The 24,833-nt window shown below is 49.4% G+C and overlaps 2 protein-coding genes across 2 annotated transcripts in view; both read right to left on the reverse strand.

Moving 5' to 3' along the window:
• LOC132490649 (death-inducer obliterator 1-like) overlaps window positions 1–22,270 on the reverse strand; it is a 58,898-nt gene extending 36,628 nt beyond the window's left edge. The window contains 2 exon segments of the mRNA XM_060099046.1: window positions 20,197–20,443; window positions 22,156–22,270. The gene's annotated coding sequence lies outside the window, so the exon portion shown is untranslated.
• LOC132490469 (transcription factor-like 5 protein) lies at window positions 15,975–24,530 on the reverse strand. The gene is given in 5 exon segments (XM_060098818.1): window positions 15,975–16,037; window positions 22,603–22,789; window positions 23,898–24,208; window positions 24,211–24,237; window positions 24,240–24,530. Coding segments are annotated over 5 exon segments (879 nt in total).
• Window positions 24,531–24,833: the final 303 nt, after the last annotated feature.

The raw sequence follows: 24,833 nt of genomic DNA on the forward strand, positions 1-24,833 counted from the left end.
CAATTCCACAAGCCTCTTGCACAATTCCGTTTTTATTAATGGGACAGTCACTAACGAGGCCACGACGCCCAGGAATTTGAGAGGACATGCGACATCCTGCCGCCCTGGCAGCGGTCCCTCTCAGCGACCCCACGCTCATCCTGACTCGACTGCCCTAGTGGCACTGCAGTCCTTTACGTGGCCAATCCAAAGTCTGCTGCTTGCCAAATAACACTGTCATTCAAATTCCACTGAAGCAAAAGGACCCACAGCACGATAAGCTTCTCAAGCGGTAACTACAGAGAGAAATCTAGGAACCACCTGCTGTTCAAAATTTCTTAGGTGTTTTTGCTTCACAGGTCTGTGCAGACAAAAAGTCAAACTTGTTGCTGAAAAGCTCGCCACGACTGGTGCCTCGGCAAAGCTCTGGTGAGGCCGGGACCCCAGCTCCCCCTTGGCGGGCGGGCAGCGGGCACTCTGGTTTCTCTCTATCCACTTCCTAGTGAAAACACAGGCTTGTGACCCCGGTGGGCAGCTCTCCAAAAGCGCTTCAGGAACAACCAGCAGAGCCACCTGAATGTGTCCAGGGTTAAGTTGGAGGCAACGAGGCTTTCCCTGTCCTCTACGGAACCACTTGCTACCTTGGATGGACTCCTGCTGGGGTCTGCACGTTTGTGTCCCCGGAGCCCTCCTGAATGGGATATCTGCCCTGGAAAAGAGGCCCCAGAGCCCACCTGGCCCTGCCACCGGGACCCAACTGCCCCGGCATCTTGACCTCGGGCCTCCCGCCTTCAGAGCTGCAAGAAATCAAGTCCACTGTGTCAAAGCTCCTAGCCTGTGGTCCTTGCCACGGCAGCCCGAGTGCACTGAGGCAGCTCCCTCTTGTCTCTCAAGGAGCAAGAAGACATGGCTTCAAACACTGGCAAGGGACTCTCTGAATCCTACACCCTGGGGGTTGGTGCTTGTAAGACAAGGCCCCCGCCAGGGTCTTAGGGACCCTCTGAACTGCACAGGCTCCTGTCCTCACCGAGTCTGCAAGATGGGGCAGGTCTGGCTAAATGCCCAGGACAACACTGGGATGGGCCCCCAAACGGGAGCCTCCCCCATCCTTCCCCAACCAAGACAGAGGGTGTGACTGTGAGGTGGGGGGGGAGGGTCACAGACGGGACCTGGGCACAGTAAGTCGCTCGCTCCCCAGGACAGTCAGCCCTGCTGGGCACCTCAGGGGTTGCTTCCTAGGGACCCTGATCCTCCAGCTCCGCCCCCCTAACCACCCACCCTATCGCTTTCATATCCGCAGTGGTCTGTCTGGGCCCCGAGTGCACCCGGGCTGGCTACTCCCTTCCAGCACCCACGGGGACACTGCTCCAGATCCCCGTGTCACCCGTAGCACCCAGTGCAGGCCCGGTGCACCGTGTCTCGCTGCGGCAAGAGCTGTTGGTCAGGATCCGGTGAGGCTGTGGGTGAGGACAGCCTACGATAAAGGCAAAATGCCACCGTTCCCTCAGGCCCCAAGACCCCTGGGGCCTCCTCACCCACAGCGCACACTGGCTGTACTCTGGGGCTCTGGTTCCCGCCGGTCCACTCTGAGGGGGACGTGTGCACTGAACCCTCTTCACTGGGGACCACAAACTAGCCAGATAGTCCACGCTTTTCCCAAAAAGCAAGAACGTGGTGGAGGGCCCCCTGAAAACATTGCCTGTCTTCTTAAAAGTAACCCATTTCCCCAGGTGTTAAAGTTCAGAGTCAACTGCCTTTTCAAATTCCCATTTCTCAACAACAAGAGCATTTCTAACCATGACCTACAGCAGAGGTTCTCAAAGTGTGGCCCCCGGGCCTTTCAGGAGGGCCCCCCCCAAGGTCAAACTATTTGCACAACACTAAGGGCACAGACGTGGTGGTTTCTCAGAAGCCAAATGACAGAGATAGGACGAAGGAGACAAGAGAATCCGGCTACTGTCGCTTAAGCCAGACGTTCAGGAGACCTGCAAAACCCTAGGACAACACTACCTTTCTCATTAAGTTGTTTTTCTTTTGGAACATAGTTGCCATAAAGTGTTATTTACGTTATTCTTTTTAAGTATATTTAAATGTCTCATTTTTAATGCCAAATATGGAAAATATCCATGGACACAACATAAACAAAAGCCCTCTGGGGTCCTTGTTAATTTTAGGTGTAAAGGGGTCAGTCTGAGTATGGCCAACGGCACAGACCTGACACGACTGGCTACTTCAAAGGGCTGCTCTTGATGGGCCAGTGAGCCTGCAGGGCCGGGACAGTGACGCTCCAGGAGGCTGCGCTCCCAGACCCTCCCCACCTCTCCTCGGATGGCTGAGAGGCACCGGTTATGAAACGGCGGCATTCAGAGGGACGGCCACCCGAGTCCAAAGAGAAAATGGCTGGAGGAGAAACCGAAGGCCTGCTGCTTCTCACAAGTACGTGCTTCATGAGTGGAGCTGCACCTCATGCCTCAGGCCAAGGGTCAAAAGGAATGCTTGGAGACCTTGGAAACGCAAACGTCAAGAATTCAACTGTATACTTGAGCTGGAATCTTCCTTTCTTTCTCTGAGATTAGAAGAGGCCAATGTCTACCTTTGGGGGGCAAGTGGGGAAGGTCCAAGCTTAAATAAAGCAGTTATTAAATAAAAACAGGATTTTACAGGTCCACGCAGAGCTCAACTTGAGGCAACTTCTCCGACTCCTGCCACCACTGCCCGGGTCGCCAAAGTGCAGAAGAAAGCCACCTTACTACTAAAAACACAAATACTGTTTAAATTACAATCTAACAAACCTAAAGAGTCAATGGCTAGCCCTGACCTAGCCCTGTCTCCATGGGGCACTGGGGGCATTTCAGGGGGACCACTCCTTGTGCCGGCTCAGCATGCCAAGTCCTGACCAAGGCAGCCCCCAGTGTCCTCCTCCGCTGACCACAGCATGACCACACCCACACACTAACAAGTAGGCTAAGTCCTCTGATAAGCAGAGAGGGGGCTGGGAGGCTCAAGGGGCAGCACCACGGAAGAAGGCAGGCTTCACACCAGGGTGTCCCTGCCTTCAGTCCCAACTACAAACCTATCAAACTCGTGTCCCCTGCCTCGGCAGGCGGATTCTTAACCACTGTGCCACCAGGGAAGCCCTAGAACACTATACCTATGTCATCCTTTTAGTTAAAAATCTAAGGAAGATTTCAGAGGACTAATGGGATGATGATTGAACATCACCGGGGTACAGCTCATCTATGTGTATTTACATATTTAAAGAACGTTTCTCCTCCTGTGCCCTCATTCAATCACGATACCTAGTTTGCTCCACAAACGTGTCTCTGTTTCTAGGTAAGTCCGCAGTGTTAACATTTTAACACATTTTGCTTTCTAGACCCAGGACTCCCTGCCCGCAACTCACCTCTTCCTCACCTCACACCAACTGCCTCCCCTGTAACTGTGGTCTCCTTGGGTGACCTCAGAGCAAACATTCCATCCCACCTCCTTTTAAAGAGATAGCGACCATCTCACTCTGGTCACCCCCGGCCCCCCATGGCCACCACCTCTCTCACATATGGTCAACCCATCTCAAAATGAGAAACTTCTCAGGAGAAACTGTTCAAAACAGTGAATGAACATTTATAAAAGCAAAGAAATTACGATGGTCTCAGGAATTAAAAAGGTTTTAAGGTTTGTGTTAATCTGAACCACCCACCCAAGAAAAAACCCATGCCTCTGGATTTGACTTCTGAATCATCAGAAAAGGAAAATCCAGCTATTTCTGTTAAGTGGAATGAAGACTTTCTTCAGAAGAGATCATATCATTTTACATCATCTGGTTCGTTTTGGTTCTTTTTTCTGATTTTACATTTGCAAGATCGCTTTCATAATTTCTTCCCAGAAATTCTAAGGGAAAATTTCAGGTCACGAAACAAAAACACACCCCTATGATCAAGGCAAAAGTTAAAAGAGAAGAATTGTGTTCTGTTCCTAACACAACTTAAAATGTGGGTCCACACACAACAGCAGGTCACCAAACAGTGGTCACACCGTACTACTAACAACTTTTCCCCAGAGGAAAAGAACGGTGGGCGGTCATCCCTGAAACTGGGAAAAAGAAAACCTGGAGGCGAACATGATGCACTGAGATAGTTTTGTATCGTTACATTTCTAAGTGCAAATGTCCTCTCAGCTGAAAACGGCTCCACTTCCTAAGCAGACCTAGGAATACCAACACGAAACCTTAGGTTCCCCCAGGCCACCCAAGGGCAGGAAGCAGCCCACCACCTCCCAGGCAGCTCTCCAACGTTTTGCTGTCAAGGTCCCTTTATACCCTTAAAACCTGAGGACCCCAAAGAGCGGTTGCTCATGTGGGATATGTATTTCCAAAATTAAACCTGAGAAAGGCTTTCAGAATTGTGGATGCTCCCTGATACCACATCAAACCTCGACAGGCCGCAGTTCCATGAAAACCACTTGTGACACGAATCTGCAACCACAGCCATGAATGCTCCGCACCTTCCTGCGTCGTAACGCACTCTGAAAACATCTTTTGCCTATGTGCACGGTGGCCAGTTGGACACATGCAGAGTCCACACGCTGGCACATTTCATTAGACGACATGAGACGCATCTCTTAATGTGAGCGCCCATCTCCTGAAATGTCTTTCGTTACTGGGAAGCCATCAAGCTCAGGGTGGCAGATAAAAGCTTTTCCAAATGCTAATTTTCCTTTAACACCGGAATTTTGTCATCAGTAACAAATATAGTCAGTTGATTTCCTCGAGTCTCACACTGTGCATCTTCGAGAGAACGCCTGACACACACCACCTGAAAAATGCAGTCCATCGGCACTGCTCTGCGGCCCCTGGCTGCGGGCGCCTCTGGCCCCTCAGGGGCACTACCAGGAACCTCTGCGCCAGCAGTGCGAACGCCGACCCGGCAGGGCTGGCTCACGAGGCCGACTGTGACCCTGGACAGGGCTTCTGAGCTCTTAGCCTCCAAAGGGTTTCAAAACACACCATTTCCGGTAGCTCAAGAACATTCTGGATACACGCCAAGCACTCACACGAATCCGCACTCCAGTGTCAGAGGAGAGGAAACATTTGCTTCCACAAAACTGTTCTAAAGCCCCACTTTGTTTTCCCTTCAGACTATACAACCCTTGGAAAACGTTAAGCTGCCAGAAGTGATTTTCTTTCGAGCAAAACCCAAAATACGCTCCCCAAACAAACAACGTGGGTGCTGCCCGACTCTACAAGCACGTAAATCTGAAGGCTCCACTACTACAAAGCTCGCCACAGGTAAGTAACCGCATCTTACCCATCTGAAGATGCTTAGTTCTATGGACTGGAGACTCAATTCTCTGAGATACTTTAAAATGTAATATAGAACCACAATGAAGCTCCTATTTTCACAGCACAACAAACACGAGAAAACAGTTGCGGCTTCTCAAAAACATAACACACAAGCGTGCACCTGCCCTGCCCACCTAGCGGCAAAACAAGGTGGTCCTCCGAATCTCACACCCCGAAACAACATTCAAAGCTAACAATTTTAATTTTGAAACAATTCTAACCTGCGGGTCGCAAATTATATCCAGTGCTACAACAGAACCTCATTATTTCGGTCACAAATTATATCCAATGCTACAACGTAACCTCATGATTTCGGACTCTGCTAACTCAACTTATGGTTCTAACAGGCTGGGCCAAAGTTCACAGTTACTGATATTTCACGTTAAGAGTCTTCTGTCTCATGACGAATCCTTTGCTGGGGATGAGGAGGGATTGAGAAGGTGCTGAAAGTTCTATGAAGTACTGAAAACAGCAAGCTTTCACAATTCCACAAGCCTCTTGCACAATTCCGTTTTTATTAATGGGACAGTCACTAACGAGGCCACGACGCCCAGGAATTTGAGAGGACATGCGACATCCTGCCGCCCTGGCAGCGGTCCCTCTCAGCGACCCCACGCTCATCCTGACTCGACTGCCCTAGTGGCACTGCAGTCCTTTACGTGGCCAATCCAAAGTCTGCTGCTTGCCAAATAACACTGTCATTCAAATTCCACTGAAGCAAAAGGACCCACAGCACGATAAGCTTCTCAAGCGGTAACTACAGAGAGAAATCTAGGAACCACCTGCTGTTCAAAATTTCTTAGGTGTTTTTGCCTCACAGGTCTGTGCAGACAAAAAGTCAAACTTGTTGCTGAAAAGCTCGCCACGACTGGTGCCTCGGCAAAGCTCTGGTGAGGCCGGGACCCCAGCTCCCCCTTGGCGGGCGGGCAGCGGGCACTCTGGTTTCTCTCTATCCACTTCCTAGTGAAAACACAGGCTTGTGACCCCGGTGGGCAGCTCTCCAAAAGCGCTTCAGGAACAACCAGCAGAGCCACCTGAATGCGTCCAGGGTAAGGTGGAGGCAACGAGGCTTTCCCTGTCCTCTACGGAACCGCTTGCTACCTTGGATGGACTCCTGCTGGGGTCTGCACGTTTGTGTCCCCGGAGCCCTCCTGAATGGGATATCTGCCCTGGAAAAGAGGCCCCAGAGCCCACCTGGCCCTGCCACCGGGACCCAACTGCCCCGGCATCTTGACCTCGGGCCTCCCGCCTTCAGAGCTGCAAGAAATCAAGTCCACTGTGTCAAAGCTCCTAGCCTGTGGTCCTTGCCACGGCAGCCCGAGTGCACTGAGGCAGCTCCCTCTTGTCTCTCAAGGAGCAAGAAGACATGGCTTCAAACACTGGCAAGGGACTCTCTGAATCCTACACCCTGGGGGTTGGTGCTTGTAAGACAAGGCCCCCGCCAGGGTCTTAGGGACCCTCTGAACTGCACAGGCTCCTGTCCTCACCGAGTCTGCAAGATGGGGCAGGTCTGGCTAAATGCCCAGGACAACACTGGGATGGGCCCCCAAACGGGAGCCTCCCCCATCCATCCCCAACCAAGACAGAGGGTGTGACTGTGAGGTGGGGGGGAGGGAGGGTCACAGACGGGACCTGGGCACAGTAAGTCGCTCCCCAGGACAGTCAGCCCTGCTGGGCACCTCAGGGGTTGCTTCCTAGGGACCCTGATCCTCCAGCTCCGCCCCCCTAACCACCCACCCTATCGCTTTCATATCCGCAGTGGTCTGTCTGGGCCCCGAGTGCACCCGGGCTGGCTACTCCCTTCCAGCACCCACGGGGGCACTGCTCCAGATCCCCGTGTCACCCGTAGTACCCAGTGCAGGCCTGGTGCACCGTGTCTCGCTGCGGCAAGAGCTGTTGGTAAGGATCCGTTGAGAGGCTGTGGGTGAGGACAGCCTACGATAAAGGCAAAATGCCACCGTTCCCTCAGGCCCAAAGACCCCTGGGGCCTCCTCACCCACAGCGCACCCCGGCTGTACTCTGGGGCTCTGGTTCCCGCCGGTCCACTCTGAGGGGGACGTGTGCACTGAACCCTCTTCACTGGGGACCACAAACTAGCCAGATAGTCCACGCTTTTCCCAAAAAGCAAGAACGTGGTGGAGGGCCCCCTGAAAACATTGCCTATCTTCTTAAAAGTAACCCATTTCCCCAGGTGTTAAAGTTCAGAGTCAACTGCCTTTTCAAATTCCCATTTCTCAACAACAAGAGCATTTCTAACCATGACCTACAGCAGAGGTTCTCAAAGTGTGGCCCCCGGGCCTTTCAGGAGGGCCCCCCCCAAGGTCAAACTATTTGCACAACACTAAGGGCACAGACGTGGTGGTTTCTCAGAAGCCAAATGACAGAGATAGGACGAAGGAGACAAGAGAATCCGGCTACTGTCGCTTAAGCCAGACGTTCAGGAGACCTGCAAAACCCTAGGACAACACTACCTTTCTCATTAAGTTGTTTTTCTTTTGGAACATAGTTGCCATAAAGTGTTATTTACGTTATTCTTTTTAAGTATATTTAAATGTCTCATTTTTAATGCCAAATATGGAAAATATCCATGGACACAACATAAACAAAAGCCCTCTGGGGTCCTTGTTGATTTTAGGTGTAAAGGGGTCAGTCTGAGTGTGGCCAACGGCACAGACTTGACACGACTGGCTACTTCAAAGGGCTGCTCTTGATGGGCCAGTGAGCCTGCAGGGCCGGGACAGTGACGCTCCAGGAGGCTGCGCTCCCAGACCCTCCCCACCTCTCCTCGGATGGCTGAGAGGCACCGGTTATGAAACGGCGGCATTCAGAGGGACGGCCACCCGAGTCCAAAGAGAAAATGGCTGGAGGAGAAACCGAAGGCCTGCTGCTTCTCACAAGTACGTGCTTCATGAGTGGAGCTGCACCTCATGCCTCAGGCCAAGGGGCAAAAGGAATGCTTGGAGACCTTGGAAACGCAAACGTCAAGAATTCAACTGTATACTTGAGCCGGAATCTTCCTTTCTTTCTCTGAGATTAGAAGAGGCCAATGTCTACCTTTGGGGGGCAAGTGGGGAAGGTCCAAGCTTAAATAAAGCAGTTATTAAATAAAAACAGGATTTTACAGGTCCACGCAGAGCTCAACTTGAGGCAACTTCTCCGACTCCTGCCACCACTGCCCGGGTCGCCAAAGTGCAGAAGAAAGCCACCTTACTACTAAAAACACAAATACTGTTTAAATTACAATCTAACAAACCTAAAGAGTCAATGGCTAGCCCTGACCTAGCCCTGTCTCCATGGGGCACTGGGGGCATTTCAGGGGGACCACTCCTTGTGCCGGCTCAGCATGCCAAGTCCTGACCAAGGCAGCCCCCAGTGTCCTCCTCCGCTGACCACAGCATGACCACACCCACACACTAACAAGTAGGCTAAGTCCTCTGATAAGCAGAGAGGGGGCTGGGAGGCTCAAGGGGCAGCACCACGGAAGAAGGCAGGCTTCACACCAGGGTGTCCCTGCCTTCAACCCCAACTGCAAACCTAACAGCTAGCTGTGCTGCCCAGGGAAATGGGGACAACTGTGAAACTCCATCGTGTCAAGTGCCAGTCAGAATATGATAAATAACCTGTGTCATTTGTAAGGGGGCTCCCAGCATGCCTTTTTTTTTTTAAACTAAGGGACACAAACCAGTGTCCATCACCAGGAGACCAGTTTGAGAAAAACCGAGAAACAGCCGTATGATGCAATACTTTAAGACTGTAATTAAAGGATGATGAACTCCACAGCCGCTGCCATGGAAAGAGCCCCACACCCTTGAGCGAAGCCAGCAGGTAACAGTTCCCAGCACATCTTGACCCCCACCCCCACCCTGCCCCAACCAAGTTCACAAACACATCCACAGCTGTAACTGGGCTTCCAAATGGTGCCATTTCTGGGGTTTCTGCTTTCTTTATATCCTTTCATATTTTATATCCTTTCTTTATATCCTAATTTTCTCTATATATAAACTTATCTTTGCAACCCATACACAGTACAGCTCTCTTTACATTGGGGGAGAACCTCATTTCCCTTCCTGTAGTAAAGGTGTATTAAATACCTCTTGAGTGTCTCTATCAGCATATGGAAAACAAAACCATAGCACCTAAGTTTGACACTCAAGAGAGAAACTTCTGCTTCACAAATTCCAAACAAGATAATCACACCGACTAAGTAGGTTGTACAATCACGGCTACAACAATTCTTATTAAAATGCGTACAATTACCTATTCAACTTCACGCAACAACTTACCCTCAAAATTAGAGGTGACCTTTCAACAATGCAGGAACTGGACTCCCATCCATTTCCCGTGTATAACTTATACTTGGCCTCCGTATACAGCAGACTGTGCAGTACCGTACTATGTACTACTGGAAAAAGTCCCTGTGTAAGTGCACCCGGACCGTTCAAACCCATGTTGTTCAAGGGTCAACTACACTACTCAAAAAAATAAAATGAAGAGAACAGTATGGAGGTTCCTTTAAAAACTAGAGTTGCTGTATGATCCAGCAATCCCAGTCCTGGGCATGTATCAACCTAAATGTCCACTGATGGATGCAATGGATAAAGAAGATGTGGTTAATGTATACATCAAAACATTACTCAGCTATAATGAAATGCCATTTGCAGCAACATACATGGACCCAGAGATTATTATACTAAATGAAATCAGAGAAAGACGAATATATATCACTTATATGTGGAATCTAAAAAACTTGACATAAATAAACTTACTTATTACAAAACAGAAATAGACTCAGACGTAGAAAACAAAGTGTATCCCACGGCCCGCATGCTCGGGCAGGGGGATAAATTAGCGTTTGGAATTAAAAAAAAAAAAGGCCTAAGCGAGAGACTCCAGGAAGCGTGGGCGCTTAAGATCAACGGAGCTCAATGTAGACCGTTAGGCCTCCTCCTTCCCAAATAGTACATGTCCATTAGCTTTTAGTCACACAGCCTTTGCAGTGGAATTAACACACATCATTTGATGCTGGCCTTAAAGAGAGTAACATTAGGTTTCCACTGTACCTGACGCCACCATTTAAGTAAGAAGAAATGCAAAAGGGACTCTTTAAGGAAAGTTTTTCTTAAAGGACTTCCCGAAGCCACCAGTTGTATGAGAAATCAGGCCTCTACTGGACACAGTGCCAACTGCAGGGACCCAAGGACAACAGTGAACTGACCTGTAAACATTCAATCTTCGCTCTGTAAGAGCCAAATGGAAGTCACTTGGTAGCTTGCAACACGTGGATAAAAAAGGTAAAACACGTCATGTTAACAGAAATAAAAAACAATCAGTACCTGGAACATCTGGAAAACACACACAAAAAAGACCCAGTCCGCGGGCTGCCAGGGAAGGGGCTCCGCGCCAATAAGGCACCCTGTGCTCAGTCACGGAGAGACTTCCAGTGTCAACAGCAGGACCCACAACTCCACCGCCAAGAAGAAAACGGGAGCCGAGTCCCCACTCCAAACCCTCCCCGCCTCACCAAGAAGATAAACCCCACCCACACGAAGGGCCACCTGAAGCACTGGGCGTCGCCCCGTGTCCAGGTTCCAGTGACGCATTTCCTCCACAAGCCATGGTGATGCTCACACACGCATATATGCTGGGAGGGGCACTGCTCGCCAGAAAGAAATGGTGACCCCCGGTAACAGCAGACAATCAGGGGAGGGGCCCACGGCCCAACTTTTAATTCTGCCCTTTCTTATCAGAGCATAACTCGCTTCGCCTGGAACAGCCTGAATTTAATCGAATACTAATACAAGACAGTTCTCGGTGGAAAATCAGAAGGAAATTAAAGATACGCCTTATTCCTAAACTCACTGCTAACCTAAGTCTGCAAGAACACGGGCAGCTAGGAAACAGAAGGTGCTCAGGAAATGCATTAGGCAGAACGCTTCACAACAGGGTTGGGGCTGGGCCTCCCCAGGCGACCCGAGACGTCTCTGCCGTGTTACGAAGGGAGAGCAGAGGACTAGACGTGGAGACGTGTATGTTCAACACACGCCACCCTCAAGCGCCAACAAGGGGCCCCAGGCTCCAGGGACATGGCTGCCGTCCCTCACAGGACCCCATTACACACGTCTCCAGGGCTGGGAAGGCCACCCTTCTGGTCCCTGCTACAACCAGGGTGCTTGGCACACAGGATGCAATAAATGTTTGTTGAATACAACAAGAAATCGTTCTAAAGGTCACAGATCTTATTTCCTTAAAATCCATGACTAAGATATGGGGATATGTGCATGTGGATAGCTGATTCACTTTGTTATAAAAGCAGAAACTAACAAACCATTTTAAGCAACTATACTCCAATAAAGATGTTGGAAAAAAAAATCCAGGGCTAAAGCACCTTTCTTGGAAACATGAAGGCAGGGACTACGTAGCTCTGGGGAAATCATGGAACATTTCTTTGGGGTTGGCCCAACGGCCCAGTTAGAACCCAGCTCTGCGATCTGGATTGCTGGATCTGGATTCAAGGGGTGCAAATGGGGTGGCCCCTCTCCCTATTACCTCTCCTGATGCCCCGCAGAATCTGTGTTTCCTGTTCTGTGACTCTAGGATCTAGAGGGCTCAGTCCCGAGAAGAGAGCTTCCTCGCAGGGACGCAGTGAGGCTTCCTGGGGCCGTCGCTGGAGGCTGTGGCCTGGCCACTTGGGACTCTTCAGGCCCAAAGCAGGGGTGGCAGGGCCCGACTGTCCAGGGTGAGGAGCCGGAGCACCCAGGTCCTCTTCGTCCTCCAGGCCGGTGGACAGCCACAGCGATGCCCTCGGCCCGACGGCTGAGGCTCAGATCCGGCAGAAGCAAAGGTTTGGGTCACCCACCAGGCCATGAACTCCCAGCAGCTGCTTGGGGGCCCAGGGAGCGTGGACGGGTTCATGGGGGGCCGTTGTCGGTACCAGCGCAGCGGCTGCCACCAGGAGTGACGGCTGTGACAGCCGCCCCTCGTCCTGCCTCTGATGGAAACGTGCCTGCGTGTTTATCCACCACATGCTTTTGTTTTCTCCTCCTTGCTCGTCCCTAGTCACGTTGGATATGACGGGAATGGCCGGCCTTATTCCCATGGTCTGCAGGACCGGGAAGCCCGCCCAGAAGTGACGGGAGGTCCGGTCCCCTCTCCTGGGGGTGGGGACAGTGGCGAGGAGGGCGTCGTGTTGGGTGGGAGGTGAGTTTGTGCCTGTCTTCCTTTGGGAATTTGGCTCAAAGGGCGGCTGTAAGCAAGGCATGCAGGCACGTGGGGGGCCGAGATTGTGTCCACTCACCCAAATTTGGGTCCACTCACCCGCGCACAGTAAGGCCAATCTACTGACACTGGCTTGCAGTGAAAGAAAGTGCAGCTTTTATTGCGGGTGCCAAACAAGAACTTCAGGTCTTTTGAGCAATAGCTGCCCACACTGCTTGTTTGGCACCTGCAAGAAACGCTGAACTTTTTTTCACCGCAACTGGTGACAGCAAATTGGCTTTACTGTGTGCAGGCAAGTGGACCCACATCTGGTTCAGTACCATTCAGCCTCATCAATAAACAAACAGCAAGGAAAATAGGAAAGGGGAGCCATAACAGATTAAAAGGTATTTAAGAGCTATGAACCAAATGCAGTGTTTGGATACTGATTTGAGTAAGTCAACAGTAAAAAGACACTTGTGAGCCAATCAGAGAAATCTGGACAGGGATGGAGATTAAGGAGCATGATGATGACCTGATTGTGCTTTTAAACAGCCCTTTTCTTTTTAGAGATACATTTGTGAATCAAAATGATATGACATCTGGAAATGCTTTAAAATAACTCAGTGACGGTGGGAGGATGGCGATGTATAGGTGAAACATAGTTATGCCTGAAGCTGAGTTATTGCACACGGGAGTTCATTATTCTAGCCTCTCCGTTTTTGTGCATGTATACATTTCTGTAAGTTTTTGTTTTTAAGTACAGCATTTCTACACAATTAAGTCTAAGTTTATATGTTTTTATTGTGGTAAAATATATATAACATAAAATTTGCCATTTTTTACCATTTGGAAGTGTACAATTCAGTGGCTTAAGTACATTCACAATGTTGTGTAAACATCACCGTTATCTATTTGCAGCACTTTCTCATCTCCCCAAACTCAAACTCTCTCCTTGTGAAACATGTTCCCTCCATCCATCTGACTCCCCCAGTCTCTGGCCCCCCTCATTCCATTTTTTGACGTTATGAATCTGATGACTCTAGGTACTTCATGTAAGTGGAATCAAACAGTATTTGTCTTTTTGTGTCTGCCTTTTCCCGGTCAGCAGCCTGTTTTGGAGGTCCATCTATATTGTGAGGCATGTGTCAGAACTTCATTCCTTTTCATGGCTGAATAGTAATCCATTGGCTGTACAGACATTCTGCTTATCCATTCGTCTGTTGATTGGATTGTTTCCACCACTTGGATTGTTTCCACCTTTTGGTGACTATGAATAAAGCGGCTACGAACACTGGTATACAAATATCTGTTTCAGTCCCTGCTTTCTATTCTTCTGGGTAATTCCTATTCTTTTGGATCATATGGTAATTCTGTGTTTCACTTTCTGAGGACCCACCAGCTGCACCATTTTACATTCCCACCAGCAATCCCGAGGGCTGCAATTTCTCCACATCCTCACCAACACTTGTTATTTTCTTTTCTAAGAGCCACAGCCAATGGGTGTGAACTGCTATCTCACATCCATTAAAGTGCTTCTGATTTGCATTTCCCTGATCATTGGTGATGTTGAGCATCTTTTCATGTGCTTATTGGCCATGTGCTTATCTTCTGTGGAGAAATGTCTATTCAAGTCCTTTGCCCATTTTTGAATTGTGCTGCCTCTTTGTTGCTGGACTACAATAGGTTTATATTTAATTTGTGTCCAGGAAGGGAAGTATAAGCGCTCTCTCTGCTGCCACTGCGCTGACTTCTGAGTCATCTGGAACGGCTGGAGCACTCCACCTGTCCACACGCTAAGTGGCATCCCAACCAAGGCCATCTGCCATTTGCAACAACTGTCTATGCTCAGAAGCTATATCTGCACATAAATACATTCTAATTTCCTTCCCCAAATTTAAAAGATTTTCAACGGGTCTTAATGCAATGTAAGATGAACCATGGTTTGATATATTGGTTTCTATATTCTGACACCCAAAGCCCAACTATACAATATTTGCCTATATTTCAGAAGGTAGAATTTACCTTTGAGAATACCTAAATAGAAGTCCGAAGGAAGACAAGAATCATCTCTCAGATGTAAGAAAGTACTTCAAGAGATTTTCTAAACAATCGTCATAAAATGAGGTGGATAGCCCTGGGCACCCGTCTTTATTTTGAATACTTCTGCCAGCAGTGGGGTTAAGGTGTAGCTCAGTCTAGACTCTCACGAGGTCCCTGCGACTCAGTTCATGGGAACTTGGGGTGACCGTGAAAGAGGGAGACAAGTGGACACCTCCCGCCCTTGATTGCCTCAAAGGGAAGCTAGTAATTGTTACTCTGCTCTCTCAAGTAGCGTCTATTTCAATGAAACTTAAGTGAAATAGCTGAGTGTGAAGGGATTTTTACAACTCATCAGACACCCGGAGATGACGTCTGGTCAAAGTTGGATATTCACATTAAATTTGTAAATAGGAGAAGGTCAATAATAAAAACTATTTTTCGTAGGAAAAAGAAAGACTGTTCCAATTACATGTCAAGAAATTATACCAGGAAGTCAGGAAGAGGAAGAAAACTGGTGTCATCTGTACAGAGAGACGAGAGACTTAAAGGAAAAGGGTTAATGAAACCAAGAGGGGTGACAAACTTCGGGGCCCAGGTGGGAGGGTGTGCCCCCGACACTCAGCCACGCTGAGAGCCCCACAGAGATGGGACAAGGCCAGTCACGGCGGGAGATGCCACGGGGGCTCTCAGAACCACAGGTCTGACAGACAAGAGAGGACAGGAAAGGCCTGAATCACAATTCGTAACCTCAACCTAATAAACATACACAATTCGCCAAACAGAGAATGCACATCCTTTCCAAGTAAACACAGAATTTAAAAAAATTGACCACATAAGAGGTCACAATGGAAGTCTCAACAAGATTTTAAAAACTGCCATCTTCACTGATCACAATGTGATAAATAAATGGGAGGTATAGATAAAATGCTGTTCTTACAAAGAGCAGTCTTATCTGCAAAACGGAAACAGACTCACAGACATAGAGAACAGACTGGTGGTTGTCAAGGGGGTGGGGGTGGGGGATTGATGGAGTGGGAGCTTGGGGTTAGCAGATGCAAACTATTACATATAGGATGGATAAACAAGGTCCTAACCCTATATAGGGTTACAGTTCCCGGTATAGCACAGGGAACTATATTCAGTATCCTGTGATAAACCATAATGGAAAAGAATATGAAAAAGAATGTATGTATGTGTATATATATATATATATATATATATATATATATATATATATATATATACACACATACGTGTGTGTATATATATGTGTATATACCTATATATATACACCTGAGTCACTTGACTCTACAGCAGAAATTAACACAACATTGTAAATCAACTATACTTCAATAAAATAAATTTAAAATAAAAAGGACAGAATTCCTACTGCACAGGAAAGGGAGAAGTAATAGTACAGCTACACCTGATAACTGGGGATGGTGCGCAAGGACAAGTGGGTGCGGGACGGCCCCCAGCCCATCTTCAGGTGGAGGAGGGAAGACAAAGCAGGGGGGCAGCGCCACTTTCCTGCCCAATCACTGTGATGGTGACATGACAGAGGAGAGGGGAGCACAGAGTGAGAGACTGCCCCACAGCCCCAGAGCCTGGCTAGGGTTCAAGGTCATGAACCCAAAATGTCACCTCACAACAACTGTGTCACCAGTGATCCTGGATTGGGGCTGGACGGGGGAAAATGGTGTAGAGGGTGTTATTGGGACACGAGGCAAAATTTGAATTAGATAAGAGTATTACAGCAATGTTAAGTGTCCTGATTTGGGCCATTGTATTCTGGTTATGTAAGATAATGTAATATTCTTTAAAATCAAACACTGAAGTGTTTGGGTATCAAGGGGCATGGTGCCCACAGGTTACCATCAAATGGTTGAGACTGCGAGAGACAGAACAAATGGGGCAAAATGTGAACAACTGGGGGTTCTGGGTAAACCTGGGTGGGCACACAAGGAGCTCTTAGCACTCATCTTGGAATTTTCCTGCAAGTTTAAAATTATATAAAAATTTTTAATTACCATCAATAAATACAACGAATCATCTAAATCCAGGGTTCTACAGGCACCTGTCTGGCCCGATCTCTTCAAAATCTCAGTGCCGTAATACAAACTGTGGGGTAGGAAGGCCTGCTATAGCTTAGAGACAGAAAAACGTCACTGAAGGCAACACAGGAGCATGGCTGGGTGCTGGTTTGGAAAAACACGCAGCCATAAAAGTCACCTTTAGAACAACTGGGGGACATGGGAATACGGACTGGGTAGTAGATGGTATAAGACAATGACTATCGACCTTGTGAGGTGTGAAAACGGCACTGGCGTTACGTGGGCGACGCAGGCGTAAATATTTAGAGGTGACGGGTCATGACATCTGTCATTGTCTTTGAAATTGTGCTGTGCGCGTGCACGTGTGTGTTAAACACGGTAAATGTTGACGGCTCAGACTAGGTGAGGGGAGGGCAGGTGTTCAGTGAACTCTGTGCTCACTAGAAAAATAAAACAAAGCGAACCACCTGCTTGCAGACTCGTTTACTCATTCTCAACTTCTCCACCTGATGCCTCCTGGGCACTGAAAACCTAGCCCGTGGGACACAGAACGTGGATTCCGCCCCACCCCATCCTGCTCGTCCACACGTCCTCCGATCTCAGGAAACGACGCCACCCGCCCACCTGCTCCAGCCACACGCCCCACCATGGTCCCCGCTTCCTCTGCCCAGCAGCCCTACATCTAGCACCGCGGGCCCTGGCCAGTCACAGCAGAGCGGCTGCGGCCTCTGACCAGGGTCTGTGTCTCCACTCCTGCCCACCCCAAACCTCTCCTCCTGGAGTCCAGTCTCCCTGCTGCACAGCAGGGAGAGCCATCTTTGCAGCATGTCAACCAGACCCCACACCGGGATGGAGGTGGTCCATTCACCCTCGACCTCTCAGCCGCTTTCCTCCAGCCCACGGGGTCTCTGTCTTATTCAAGGTGCCCCCAGTGTCTGGGACACAAGCCTGGTTAGAGTCGGAACAGACCTGTGGGATGACATGTGTACTGAAATAATTTAGGAAAATCACGGAAGACTTTTGTGTACCACATCTTTCAAAATGTTCATGCAAGGAAGAGGGGGAAAGTCACTGAGGAAACAGGAAGGACACAAGGGTTTAAGCTACCTACATTCTAATTCCCCGCCAAATTGCTACTGACGTCACTTCAGCCTGTTTCCTGATGGGTCTTGTAATCCGACCCAGAAACAATCTACAACTTCAATGAAACTAAATTTCACAAATATTCAGGAAGCCTAAGACACATAAAAATTAATGTCCGGAAGTTTTTAACCTATTTTACCTTGGCGTAGAGATTGTGGCAGTTAAGTTTTTTTATTGCTGTAAACACCTTCATCATATTTGAAGGAATCATAAAAATAAGAGTTTACCACTATTAGGTACACACAGCCAACCATTAAATCATTGTTTTAAATAGAAAAGCTTTATTTTTTTACAATAAACCAAGTCTATCGCTAAAAAATAATGGTAAAGAGTAACCACACTATAAATAACCAGAAATGATCCAATCAGCACAAACTGCACACAGGGATCGCTTTCAAAGGCAACTAAATATACAAGGAAAGTAAGGAACTGGACGAAATTACGAAATACACAAGATAGAAATGCCCATAGGCACAGAAAAGGGAAACGGAGAAGACAAACTCTTAGCACTCAGCCCCAGGGGCCTCACTCCAGGCGACCTGGGGCGCTCGGCCGTCGCTGCCCCAGGATCTAGATACGGAAAGCTCTTCTGCAAAAGGTTCCACGTTTACAGTGCCAACCTCAGCTCGGTTCTCTAACCAGGCCCGTGCTGCCGTCAACGGCAGCGACTACACGACAGCCAGGACCAGCAGCAAAACCCGGACGCTCTTCACTAAGGCCTCATCTACAGCGGCCAGCCCCCCTTCAGTGGCCCACTAAGCCCAGTCGCGCTCCCTGGAAAGTTTCCTGTTTACTTCTCCTGGGCCAGGAGCAAGGACCAGGTCCAAGTCTCTAGACCAAGGATGGACCCAAACCCCCTGAAACTGGAAGCAAAATTGTGTGTGTGTTTCTTCTGGGCAGGACATTCTTTCACTCACCTGCCCTCCAGGTGCCAAGAAAGTCACAGAAGCTAGGATTCACAGCTTTGATCCTCCAGGGGTCCCGGTTCATAAAGGACCACAGGCTACCAGCCGGTTAATATCCCCAAACCTGGTCGTTTTAGGGATGATTTACATCACAACTGGAGTCTTAGACCATCTTTAACTTTTACGTATTACGTTCAGATAATACGGCCCTTGTTTCTATTTCCCCACCTGTACGCTCAGAACTTTAGAGCAACTTTCTAAGGTAACAACAACAGCAGGAATTCTCTAGATGCTCTCTAACTGCAGGCACTGGGCCAGACACTACATTTCAGCTTCTTTACTTCCTGTGTCCCATCTACGCAGTAGGTAATATACCTATTTTATAGACGAGAGACTCAGGTGGAGAGGTAAAGAATGTGTAGGAAGTTGTTAAACTAGGGAATGGCAGAGCAAGAATTTAAACTTTTACCGTCAACACGTAGTACATATAAGGCTTTTTTTCAGACGGTAGGTGCTCAGCAAATGTTTATTAAATAAATATAAACCATGCCCATTATGATTCACGGTGAGTTCAGTGATGCCCATCACTTGGCGTGTATGTGCGGACACACCCTTAGGAAAGGGATCTAGATGCCTAGCTTTAATATATCCCTTTAAAGAAATAAATTTCCACCGCTCCACACTGTACGTTCAGAGATGAATATTTGTCTTGCTCAATGCTCTATTTCCTGAGCCTAAAACAGAAACCGGTACAAAGTACTCAATAAATGACTAAGTTAATTAACTCTATGTTAGGGAATCATCCCGTACCCAGCTATAACAGAAAAAGTAACCACCTTTTGCTTCTACACAGAACAGCACAAATAAAATCCACAGATAAAACAACTTACATAAGCTGTAACTTCCTCCTTCTTCAATATCCTTAAAAGAACCAAGCAAAACGGAGTAACCCAGTGTGCAGGCGGACTCCCTCCCAGGAAGGCGGCCCCGGCCAGCACCTGGGAACTTAGATTTCGGGGGGGTTCCCACCACCATTGGTCACTGGCTTATGCTAAACACCAGCTTTCCTTCTGGGCGTCTGGGATTTGGCCGCGTGCCACCTAGGGAATACCCCCCACAACCAGCCCCCAGCAGGATCCATGGCCCCGAGTCTCTAAGGAGCTTTGCTGTCCGGGAACATGTCACCAGTGCTGGGGGGTGACAGGCATCCTGAGTGGCTCCACTGAGAGGTGTTCTGGGGAGCTGGCGCCTGGGGCCCCTAGACCTCTCCCCATGCGCCTCTGCTGACTTTGCTGGGTTCTTTGCCCAAAATAAATCAAAGCCACGAGTCCTCCTAATGAATCTTCAAACCTGGCAGTGGTCTTGGCTACCCCCATCCACCTAGCAAAGCAAGGTGACCATTGACTCTTGCCAGCTTTCCCTCCCTTGAACACAGAAGTGCCTGCACCATTGTTTTCTACAAAAAGGTGCCTGTTACCAGCACTGACTCTCATCAGCTTGGCGTCTAGGACAACTGTATACCACCGACAGCACGCATTACCTTCTATCTCTTTCCATGCGGTTGTGCCTCTCCCTCCGCTGGGACCTGCCCCGTGGGGGCCCGCTCTGCCTCTGCTCCCCGAGGGCGGCCTGGGGCGACTCCACCGATGGCCAAGCACCCTGCGCTGCTGTGGAGCCTTCACCCACATTCCGGAGCTCTCCCAGGGTTCTTCGTTCTCTGTTTCTGTCCAACTGACGTATCCTACTGCGACTCCTCTTATTTCTTGCTTGTTTACATAGCGCTTCTTCTCTGCAAAAGAAGGAAAAAGTGGTATTTTAATTGTTTGGTTCTTCTAAACTTACCCTCGTGAATGCTGAATATATTTTTTGGTATTTTCGATCCAAGATATAAACGTGAATGGGTAAGGAGCACACAGAACCAAACAAGAAGCGCTCCAAAATTCCATAGAAACATCCGGCACAAGGCTCTAGGTTTCAAACTATACAACTGAACATAAACTAAATTAAAACACCCCAGAGGGCTTTCCTGGTGGCGCAGTGGCTGAGAGTCCGCCTGCTGATGCAGGGGACACGGGTTCAGGCCGCGGTCCGGGAAGATCCCACATGCCGCGGAGCGGCTGGGCCCGTGAGCCATGGCCACTGAGCCTGCGCGTCCGGAGCCTGTGTTCCGCAACGGGAGAGGCCACAACAGTGAGAGGCCAACGTACCGCAAAAAAACAAAACACCCCAGGTATTATGTAATCAATGCAGCTTATACAGCAATACAATCAAAAGTCCCCCTTTTAAATCAAGAGCCATTTTAACTGTCATCTATGAATAAAAAAACCAAGAAGTTGTTTGATTTTTCTGATATTCAGAATGGGAAAAAAAAACAAACCTAGAAATATTTTCTCCAAAAGATTTTCTTGATATGCAATTATTCTAAGATGACAACTGATATTCTAACTGCAATGCTCAGAAGAGGATAGAACCTAAGTGGTTTAGGATTAAACACGCCCTCACCTTACAAGTGAGATTCCCCCCACAAAAGGAGTAATCACGTCATAGCTTTGACCTGTGCTACAGAAATATGTCAAATTTCTATCACAGTACAGCAGGCGTCTAATAAGTACCTATGGTGATGTGCATTCCCGAGGTACCGTACAAAGCCAAACCCTCTACGGTGAAAGAATCACTTAACACACATTTCAGAATGGTGATAACTTTTCAAAAGACATAGAGAGGAATTCACAAGTATTGGTAATATTTTGGTTCTTCAGCTGAGTAGTCAGTACAGGGACTATTTTAATTTTAACCTTTATACCTTACAAATGCTAACATATACTTTCACGAGCAATGTCATAAGAACAATGGAAAATTAATCACTGGCGTGGGAGAAAGACGGAGAGCTCCATCCCTACCCTGTCTTTATCAGCTCTTGAAAAGCTGAGTGTAAGCTGTGTTATTGTTGGATAACTCGAAAAAGAATGTTTTCCAGGAAAAACGGATTGAGGGTTAACATCAGGGGTAAGCAAAGTTTGCCTTCAGAAGTTTCTTTCTTTCTGTATCACCTTATGGCCTCTTGCTCCCAACTCAATCCTTTGCCCATCTGCAGATGGTCCCCTAAAGCTCTGAGCGGATTTCAGACTCCTGCCTCACTCATGAAGTATGAAATGAGAGACAAAAAAAAAAACACCCCTAAATTTGCTGTCAGTATCGAAAATGTACCTAAGTCTATCATGTTTCTGTTTAAGGAGGTTACTGTTAAGAAAAAGCAACCCCTAAACTCAACGTTTCCAGGCCAAACGTGATGTTCAAAATTCGCAAGGAAGTTCCAAGTGAGGTGACTGGGCAGAGGGACAGAAGAATTCCTAATATGCAAGCAGGCTTCCGAGATCCTTTCATTTGTTTATAAACCAGCTCTCTCCCCTCCCCCACCCGTGGCCAAAAAAAAAGGGGCGGGGGAAGAGACATCAGGCAGGAGGAGAAAGCACCTGCCAGCTTCTGTTTTATCGCTTACCTCCTACTTTAATCCGAACCTGCTCAGGCAAAGCTTTGTTTCTACTACCCAAAGTCTGTTTAGTGGATTCAATTTACTTCTGATAACAGAAAGAAAATGCTCTCAGCAATCCAATATCCTGATGCTTGGTAGCTTCAAGTACAGAACGTGAGTTACTAGAACTCTGGAAAACAATGAAGCAACAGGAACGTTATCAACAGGTGACAATCTCCTCTCTACGCACAAATAAAAGGCACTTTAACAGAAGTAACGTCAAAGTTATTCACATGAACTTGAAGAACTTTAGGTGCACGAAGGATTTTTAAATATCCCCGAACCACATAAATACTCTCGATTTTAACAAGTTATCGAGCTCAATGAAAGAAAGAAACATCCTTGGGACCTAACTAAAATACAATTTATCCATTTAACACAAAAGAGCAAAGCTTCGCAAATCATTTTCCCTACCTGTGTTTGTGAAAGATTAGAATTTCCACTAGTAGAGCAACTATTTGCAGTAAACAGAGGGTATGTAAATTGAAGAGCAGTAGTTGCAGCAGCTGTTTTATTTTTCACTAATGTTCTACATTTGTTTTGTTGCTGATGAAGTGGAACATTCATTAATTCGGATGGATGGCGAATAAGAGTTACCAAACTGCCAAGACAAAAGAAACCCAGAAACACATGAAGAGTATGTGGCAGGTAAGTTTCCTGAAACACCACAAATCACTATCACACTCTAATGGCTAACATTTGATTTTCTGGATAGGAACTCGAACCTGTTACCATGAATGACCCCCATCATGGAAATCTCTACAAAACAATTATCAGCTAGTGTTGTAGGGGACAAGTTCAAACTTTCTTCCTCACATTGGAAGGTGTGGCTGTGTGTCATCTTTTAGTTACACCTCCCTTCCCATTACACTTCTGACACCAATCTCTGTTTTTTTTTTGGCCATCCTCCAAAATCTGACGACTATGGGCAAAATGGGGAAAACTACAGGGTGGGGACAGACAGAAAGCTAAGGAGACACCCTAGCAGACAGGCTACTACTCCTCTCCGATAGTTGTTGCTGCGAGATCACTTATGGGCTGGCAGTCTGGCTGAAGGATGAAGCTGCATTTTACACTCAAAGCCTCACAACATGACGTCTGTCCTCCCAGGGGATGCATCTGTGCAAGATCAGGTCAGCCTCAACCTGAGTCAACAGACGGGGAAGCAGAGGTCTCTCCTGACATTTAGGTGGGTGATTTGGGGACAAAACCTTTCTTCCTCAGGAACATGTGTGCACTTATCTCAACTCATCTCTCTTCCACATGCAGACGCAGAGCGCACACCGCAAAGGTAATGCTGCAGGCTGTGTACTTGATATCTGCTTGCTGTGCCTGCACAGAGCACACAAACTTTCAGCTCAGCCTCCAGACCCACTGAGGTCTGCTCCCTGTTAAGATGCAAGCTGCAGTGAGGCCGCTGGCCTCTGCAGAAAACCCTGGTCTACATCCAGACCGAGGCTGGTGCTTCTCTGCACAGGACCCTGGTCTACACCCGGACCCAGGCTAGTGCCTCCCTGCAGAGGCCCCTGGTTCCACCCGGATACAGGCCGGTGGCCTCTGCTGAGGACCCTGGTCTACACCCACACCCAGGATGGTGCTTCTCTGCAAGGACCCTGGTCTATACCCGCACACAGCCTGGTGTTTCTCTGCACAGGACCCTGGTCTACACCCTGATCCAGCCGGGCCCGCTCCCTGGGGGATGCACCCACTGGTTGAGCGCCATGCCAGGCTCGGGGGGATCCGCACCGCGCGGGGCTGGCGGGGGCTCGGCTGCTATGCTGTTGAAGCCGTCCTCCAGGCGGACGCGCACCGCCGACTTGGCCCGCACCTCGCTCGCGCCCTCCACGTTCTCCTTGCCGGCGCCGTCGGGCGCCTTGGGCCGGAATGCGCCGGCGCCCGGCGTCTTCTCGGCGGCGCGGGGCGCGCCCGCCTCGCTCAGCAGCATCATGCGCAGCTCCTGGAAGTCGACGTGGCCCAAGCACTGGTTGGCGTCCGCGAAGCCACCATCGGCCAGCGCAGGCGGCACAGCACCGGGTACACGGGCGGCGCGACTCCGCCGCCGCGCCCACGGCCGCAGCGAAGCCCCCCGCCGCTGCGCCCGGCGCCGCCGCCGCCAGGAAGCAAGAGTTGACGCGCGTCTCCAGCTCGCCGGCGGCCTCCGCCGCCTCCATGTGCGAGTAGAGGATGTGCTGCAGCTGCGTGTACTCGATCTCCGTCATCTCCACAAGGCTCAGGTCGCTGGTCCTGAAACTCAGCCCCGCCTCGCCGAGCGCCGCGTCCGCGCCCTCGGGGCCCGCCGGCCCGCCCGCCTGCGGCGGCTCCTGCTGCCCGGGGCCCGACATGCCTGCGCCAAAGGCGTGTGGCGCGCGGGCGGGCCGGCTGGGCCAGGCCGGGAAGTCGGGTACGCAGAAACCGACGGCCGCGGCGGGCCTGCGCCGCCCGCCCGCACGCAATGGCGGACACTCCCCGGCCCCACCCCGCACCGCACCGCCCCGCCCGGAGGCCCCACCCCGAGGGCGGGCCACACCCATCGCCCGCCCCGCCCTCGCCGCGGCGCCCCATCCCGAGCTGCGCGCGCATGTTGGGGGCGCGGGGTGCTGGTGCCGGCGGCGCGGCGCGCGGGCCCAGGCCGTCCAAGTCCAGTG

Source organism: Mesoplodon densirostris, chromosome 5, assembly GCF_025265405.1.
Source record: "Mesoplodon densirostris isolate mMesDen1 chromosome 5, mMesDen1 primary haplotype, whole genome shotgun sequence".
Classification (NCBI taxonomy): domain Eukaryota; kingdom Metazoa; phylum Chordata; class Mammalia; order Artiodactyla; family Ziphiidae; genus Mesoplodon; species Mesoplodon densirostris.